The 7,994-nt window shown below is 40.1% G+C and overlaps 1 protein-coding gene across 1 annotated transcript in view; it reads right to left on the bottom strand.

The window, feature by feature from the left end:
- Nucleotides 1-7,994, bottom strand: part of CPNE4 (copine IV) — a 182,017-nt gene that overhangs the window by 43,190 nt on the left and 130,833 nt on the right. Inside the window, exons 8-9 of the mRNA XM_010007483.1 lie at nt 4,588-4,674; nt 3,925-3,984 (exon numbers count right to left, since the gene is read on the bottom strand). Coding sequence (XP_010005785.1) covers nt 3,925-3,984; nt 4,588-4,674 — 147 coding nt within the window. The remainder of the gene's footprint in view (nt 1-3,924; nt 3,985-4,587; nt 4,675-7,994) is intronic.

The following is a 7,994-nucleotide window of genomic DNA, read 5'->3' as shown; positions in this document are numbered from 1 at the left end:
AATGGAAATCTGGGAAGGTGGAAGGAACAGGCCTTCCTCTATTTCAGTGGTCTGAATGAACCAGATTAGGACTATGGGAAAAGGAGATTATTTGCTGTGTGCAGAAAGCAAAAGGACCATCGAGTATCTCCCCTGTAGGCTGCACCCTTTTGCTTCAGCGCCCACTGGAGAATCTTTGATATGTTTCTGGAAACATATCATGTATCACAGTATGTCTGTGCTGTTACCACTGGGGACTCAAGCAACTGAGGCAGGAGGAAGTAAAATTTGCAGTTGGTCAGCTGGTGACAATATTTTAATAGAATCATAGAATCATAAAATGTAGTCCAACCCTCTTACAATAAGCAGGGACATCTCACACTAGAACAGATTGCTCAAAGCCCCATCAAGCCTGACCTTCCTCTCCAGGGATGGGCCCCCCACCACCTCTCTAGCCAACCCATTCCATTGATCCACCATCCTCATATTAAAAAAATTTTCCTAATGTGCAACCTAAACTACCCTTTTCTAGCTTAAACCCATTACCCCTTGTCCTATTGTTACATGCCCTTGTGAACAGGTCCTCCCCAGCCTTCTTATAGGCCACTTTCAGGTATTGGAAGGTTGCTATAATTTCCCCCTGGAGTCATCTCTTCCTCAGGCTGAACAAACCCAGCTGCCTCAGCCTGTCTTCATAAGAGAGGTGCTCCAGCCCTCTGATCATTTTAACTGCCCTCCTCTGGACACACTCCAACAGGTCCACATCCTTCTTGTGTTGAGGACTCCAGAGCTGGACACAGTACTTCAGGTGAGGTTTCACCAGGGCAGAATAGAGGGGTAGAACCACCTTTCTTGATCTGCTGGCTACACTTCTTTTGATGCAGCCCAGGATGGGGTTGGCCTTCAGGGCTACAATTGCACATTGGTGGCTCGTGTCCAGCTTTTCATCCACTAGTAGCCCCAGGTCTTTTTATACAGGTCTACTCTCTAGTATGTCTTCCCCCAGCCTGTGTTTGTATCTCTGGTTGCCCTGGCCCACATGCAGGACCCTGCATTTGGCCTTGTTGAACTTCATGAGTTTCCCCTGGGCCCACTTCTCCATCTTATCCAGGTCCCTCTGGCATATCAACTGCACCTCCCAGCTTGGTGTCATCAGCAAACTTGCTGAGGGTGCTCTCAATGCCACTGTCAATATCATTAATTAAGATATGAAACAACACTGGTCCCAGTATGGACCCCTTAAGGGACACCACTTGTCACCATTTTCCATGTGGACCTGGAGCCACTGACCTCAACTCTCTGGGTGTTGCCATCCAGCCAATTCCTTATCCACTGAATGTCCATGTTGTGTGGGACCATGTAAAAGGCTTTGTAGAAGTCCAGATAGATGTCATCTGTAGGTCTTCCCTTTTCCACTGATGCAGTTATTTCATTGTAGAAAGCCACTAGGTTGGTCAGGCAGGATTTGCCCCAAGTAAAGCCATGCTGCCTGTCCTGAATCATCTCCCCATCCTCCGTGTGCCTGAGCATGTCTTCTAGGAGGATCTGTTAAAATCCCCCATCAGGATGAGAGCCTGTGAGCACATTTCCTCAAGCTGGAGTAAGGAGGCTTCATTGATTGGCTCCACTTGATCTGGCAGCCTGTAGTCAAATCCAACCACAAGACTCCCTTTGTTCTCCCGATCCCTAATTCCTACCCATAAGCTTTCAACCTGCTCATAGAACCACTAGGTTATACATGAACAGAGCTATAGGCACAGACATCCACAACACCTTCCCTTCAGTCTGTGCAGGTTGAAAATCGAGAATGAGTTTACAAAATCCTGTAACTGGTGGATTTACCACTGAGGTCAACAGTAATTCAGGGATCTCTGTGGTTCATTGTACAATGCATCTTGCATTTCTTTTATGTCCTCACTGCCTGTCCTTGCAGATGATTTCACCTGTTTCCTATTATCAGTGGTTTCAGCAAAATGAAATACTAAAATAGTAAAATACAGTAGAAGCAGTACCACCCATTTTAACATATTTTAACACTGCAGTTTTCAGCTTGTGGTTCACAGCCTACTAATAGGAAATCTGCCATAAGTGAATAGAAGGCAAGCAAATTGCCACAACCCTTCAGTGCACTGTCTAAGGACTTGCTCTTCCACTGGAAGAACATTCAGGAGGAATCAAAAAGAGTTTGAAAAGCACAGCTGTAACATAATACTATGTATATCCCTAGACATTTTCTAATGGTTACGGTGCTCCTGTGCTTGAGCTAGAGTTGTGGGAAATGCGTATTAACCAGTCTTTGCAAGTGCTTAAGCACCTGCCCTGATTAGAAAAGGCTTTTAAATATTACTTAAAGACATTACAGTCTTGCTGCTAATGGCCTTGAACACATTTGAAAATTGAGCTTCCGGTTATATTTTTAGGGAGGAAATGTCAGGAAAGAGAAATGAAAGGGGCTTCCAGGATTTTGCAAGTTTCAGACTGGGAGAAAAAATGGGCATTGCAGGCATGTGGGGATAAGAGAAGAAGCAGCTGTGTAACGCAGAGACGTAATTACACAGGATGCTTTGCTTGAGAGAGGACAACTATAAGATCTTTGTTCTCTATATTAGGTATGTCCTTCAAAGCCAGAGAGAGAGTCCCCAGTACTGGATGTTATGCAATGAGTTTTCGAGGTGTACTGGTAAAGTGCATGTTTTACACCTCAAAGAGCTGATTTGTACAGAAGAAGGCAATTCACTACTGTCTAAAGACAAAATAGGTCTTTGTTAAATCTTTCTGGAAAATGAAGGCTTGTCTGTAAAAAGAGAAATGGAAGGTTCCACTGTCTGATACTTGGTATCTGGGAGCAGAAACAGGACAGGGTGCTACAGAAAAAGAAGATATTTCCATTAGAAGAATATTACCTTGGAGCATTAGATTTTATTCCTGTAACTGTCATGAAATTAGAAGTCACATCAACCAGACCGGAACTGAACCACAATCTGTATCCTATGCTATGGGAAATATTGACATTTTTCATTTCATTTCCCAGATTCAAAATGTGAAGAAATAAAAAAGGGGAAACAAAAAGCCAATAAACAAACAAAAAACTCCACCAAGCCACACAGCATTAAATGTTTCTAGAAATTATTATTTCAAAATGCAAAATACTTTATGTTTGTTTATGGAGAGCTTTACAAATAGATTTATCCCGTTTTAACTGAGTAGCTTTTGAATTTGCTTTGAATTACAACTGTGGCCACTAGTAGTGCCATCTTACTGTTAGTAGCTATGGCTGAGGTATGAAATATCAACATTTACCCCAGCATTTACCCCAGACTGACAGAGAGATGTCCCTGGCTGGACTGTCCCTCTGCCTGTGACTTTCTATGTGACACCATTAGAGAGGAAACAACTTGCTTCAATGAAGGACTTATTCTGGAAAGGAAATCTGGCCCATAGGTTTGATAAATATAGGACTGATGTTAAATTTACATCTAATAATTAAGCAGCTAAAGGCAGGTGAGATGAAATTCCTCCCTGTGACACAGTCCCAGCAAGGGAATTTATTTACAACACTTGTGAACAAACTGAGGCTCAAAAGCCAAAGGCCAGTAAGCACTGGTCACAGGGAATAACACAGTTCTCTAGCTTTTGGGACTGGGTGTAGCTTGGACGGAATTGGTGAGACTTCACAGGCTTAGCTTCTCACCCCTGTATGAAGTTGCCTTTACTTTTTAAAACATGATTGTCATTGCTGCAAAACATAAAAGTAAATCACAATGTGCAAGAACAATCTCACTGCATTAGCACAGTTTTATTTTCCAGGCTTAATACATTTTGCAAGAAGATCTTAATAATTTACCAAGGAATGGCATGTAAGAATCATTTCTCTGTGAAAGTAATGAATCAGTATCTAAGGGGATTCCCTTTCTTCAAAACAAGTTAGAGAAGAAAGACACTTACTGTAAACTGTATTTGGCAACCTCCCATGATATAGTCTAAGAAAGAATGCATCTTGTGGATCTGCAGACAAGACAGCAAGACATTCAAATTAGCTGTGTACTACTGGAACATCAAAGAACTGCCTGAAAAAAGTAAATTGGAAGGAGGGAAGAGACCAACTGAAAATAAGGTAAACACAGAAAGCATTAAATACAGTTTGAGACAGAAGCAAAAATGTAAACAGAGAAAATACCAACATTCTAAAACTACAGAAAGGAAAATTCTCATAAAAAGTAGAACCAAGCTCTGCTCCTCCTCAGTTGGAAGTCAGTGGAAATTTTGCTATTGGTTTATGAGGAACAAGAGCAATTTAGTAGAAATTATGGAAACACTGGAAGGGAAACCACACAAAAGGTCAATTGGCAAGCCAGTAGGTGTAAGAGTTTAGTACCTCCTACTCCCCTGTACAACAGCAGAGATGGGGCAAGAGAAATGAAGGAGGAGAGTTGGGGACAGTCAGATTACTTTTGGATTCAAGTCCTTGTATTTCCTTTTTGTAGAGAATCAGTTTCCATCGCTATTCTACAGGCAGTTCAACTTCATTGTATACGTTTCCAATTACCATTAAAATATATCACTGAGAGCTTAGTAAAGACACAGCCAAAGAGCAAAACACATATTTACCTTGCACTGGTTAAGGATGACGATGCCTGAGTTCTTGTAATTCTTCTTCTTGGCTTTGTACTTGGGGTTAATGCATTCCCATTGTACCTGTGAAAAATAGCTGTTACTGCTTGAAGGAAAATTTATGTACAAATGGAATAGTTAACAAAAAAAGGCACTGTTTGATTTCCACAGTTGACTAAATCCTATAAAATAATTCAGCACACAGAAGAAAAAATGAAAATTCTTAACTATGCAGAGAATGTTCTTAGTAGAAAAAGGCCCTGGGCAAACATCTGCCTTTGAACACGTTCAAAGCACTTAGAGAGATATCCAGATTTGTGTGTTATTGTCGCCCAGTCTTGCAGGTTCAAGCGTTACTTAAGCAAGACTGAGGATATTTTGAGAACATTTAAGAGCAGAGAAAAAGAGGGAACTTCATACAAATGAAAATACTGATGTGTTGTATTAACTGCAAAACTGCTCCTGCAGTACCACTGGTGCTTTGCATTAAACTCACAACTGGAGAAATTCTGACCAGAGATCATCTCACTCTCTCTGGAAAGAGGGCAATAATTTCTCCTTTAAGTCTGATAGCAAACTAAAAAGTTAAGAAAATCACTAAAATGTGTATGAAGATGCAGTTAATAAATTACTGATGCAGTTGAAAATTAACAATATATTAAACCCCTTTTTTTGAGAATGTTCTGATAAGTTTTATTTAAAAATATTCAATTTTACAGAAAAAGAATCCTAACTTGTTACTGACATAGATTGTCTTGTTCATATCATAACATCTCCCAGTCCTACTGATTTCCATTTCAAATGTTCTGCCCTCCTCTAGTTTCAGGTAGATTGATAAGGTCAAGCTTTCAGACCCTGACCTCTCATGTCTTCTACAATTTTATTCATGCCTCTGTTGCAGGAGTAAAATGTATGTTTGTACATGCAAGTATCTATTGGCATTTATAAATCCATATTTGTATCTGTAATGCGCTATTAAACTATTTTCTTTCAGGGAGGTGTTTTCAAGTCCTGAGAGAAAACATGTGATATTGGGTACCATAAAGAATATATCCGCAAAGGGAATTAGGATGACCTCTTACATAAAAATCCCTATTACGACTTTTTAAAATTAAACATATCTCTTGAGTGTTACAATACTTTGCCTATAGTTAAAACCTTAATAAGTGTTACAATACTTTGTCTATAGCAAAGACATTCATATAGGATCCATCTGAGCAAAATGTTTGAGCCCATAGAACTATTTTTACCTTATGAATAGCCTCAGCAATTTCATTAAACTACAAACCATTGCCTAACAGCAATTATTTGGATGTCTCTGAAGTATTTAAAACTTCGAGCTTTTGTTAAATGGCAAAAAAGGGAAGGCAAAACATATGGCTTTGGAGAAATATGAGACCTTTTCTGCACAAGGGAGGAGGAGTATCTTCATCTCTGTGTTACTGCAGACAAGTGACAGAGTGAATAATGGAAAAAGACAAAAAAAAAAATGTTTCAACTGCAGGAAGCACATCTGCTTGCTCTCCCAGTTAGCCTACAGCTCAATTATCTGTCTTGTGAAATGAATTTTCCAACTGAGAAGACAGGCAGGCACAGGCCCACATGTTCAGGGAAACCCTCCATAAACATTTTTTCTCTACTCGAGAGAAGCAGACAGGCTTAAGAAATATATGCTATTCTCCCCAAGTAAAGGGAGAGCTTTTTGTCACAACACTAGAGCACAATAAGCTCATATTTGGAAAAGCAATCTGACAGCGAGGCTAAAGCACTGCCCACTCACATCTTGAGACACTGCTGTGTGGCAAAATGGTTTAGCATACAGTTGTCTCCAACTTACTGGAAGCATTCCTACAGAGATATCGGCCTGTCTGTATATTATAAAGAAACTGTAAGATATCAAATAGAGAGAAAAAACAGGACTCAGGATTTTGTGTTCCTCCCTTTGACACCGAATTACACTGGAGGTATCTTACTGCTTTCCCCTGAACATATAAGGGCCACTTCCTTAATTTTATCATCCTCCAACAGGAACACTTGTCAATGTTTATGTTTAAACAAGGCCTGACCTGTATGAATCCTTACACTATGCACCTAATTCCTCACCTCAGGAAAAGGATTATTTAAGCCTGATGAACATTATGTTAATATAATTGGTTTCTGGAAGAAGTTTACACTATATAAGGACTAAAGAAGCATTAAATAACACTTCAGGGGACAAAATTCTATGCCTGTAGCCAGTCTCTCAGCTTGTCTGCGACAACTGTAAAACACAGCTAGAATGTTCACCTACCTTTGCAATGCATTTTGAGATGTATGGATAGCAATTGTCAGCAACTATCTAAAGCTCATTAACATATTCTGCATGCAAGTCACTAACATGTCACTGGCTGATGTGGTTAATAAAGCAAAGAGCAGACCAGCAAATTCCTAGAAAGTAGGAAAAGAGAAAGAAGAACAATTTTACACCTATCAATTATGTTGATTTGATAGTATAAAGAGGGGAAGGAAGGCAACAGGAGAGGAGACGAGAGTAAGTCCTTTCCTAATTCCCAGGCTTATCCAGTTCTGACCTTGGCAATTCCCACAGTTTGAGCAGAAAATGAGAAAAGCATCATTTGAAGGAATTCCCTGTACAGGCCTTGTCACACCTCCAGCTCTTCTAAAGGGAACAGAGTTCAGAATACAGCTCTGGGCAGGCAAGTAAAAATGAGAAACAATTTTCAAGTATTTTGCTTACTTTGTGAGGCCAAGCTCAATTTTCAGTCTGTTCCTACATTCCCAGCATTGATTTGGTATCTGACATTGTTTTTTGTCCATTAATTTTTGCCTCTTAAATTAACCTTTCAGTTGAGAGAAAACTAATGCAAGAGTCTGCAATCTGACACTAGTGGTAAACATTATGAAGTTTGGATTGATCATTATGAAAATCACTTGACATTTCCTCCCAACTCCTGGCAGCTCTGGGCTATGCAAGCTCTTTTCCTATCAAACAGTATAGTGAATCTGAAACAGAAATCAACCTGTTTTTAAATATCTCCTGATAAATTAAGTACTGTTGCAAATGTTGGTAATTAAACCCCAGACTATATTGCTTTGGCGTTTCTTTCATATCCTGAAACTAAAACCAGCATGTGGAGAATTTCTAAATGTAAAACAGACTCCATGCAGTTATTCTTCAATTCAAGTCAGCGAACCAATGCTGACACTAATGCTAATCCTCTTGTAGCTGTAAAGAGGAGAGCCAGATCCCTCAATGGGTGATGTTACTCTCTGCAGTGAAGAATGCTGCCTTCCCAAACATCCTCATCCCTTCTCTTACCAAATCTTCAGAAGAGAAGAGCAAGCAGTACAAGAAGCCATGCCACACACCAGCAAAGGGAAGCAGAGGTGACCAAGTGTAGGGA

This window comes from Chaetura pelagica, unplaced genomic scaffold, assembly GCF_000747805.2.
Source record: "Chaetura pelagica isolate M959 unplaced genomic scaffold, ChaPel_1.0 scaffold10, whole genome shotgun sequence".
Taxonomy (NCBI): Eukaryota; Metazoa; Chordata; class Aves; order Apodiformes; family Apodidae; genus Chaetura; species Chaetura pelagica.
The sequence above is the reverse complement of the archived record's forward strand: the minus strand, read 5'-3'. Positions and strand labels throughout refer to the sequence as shown.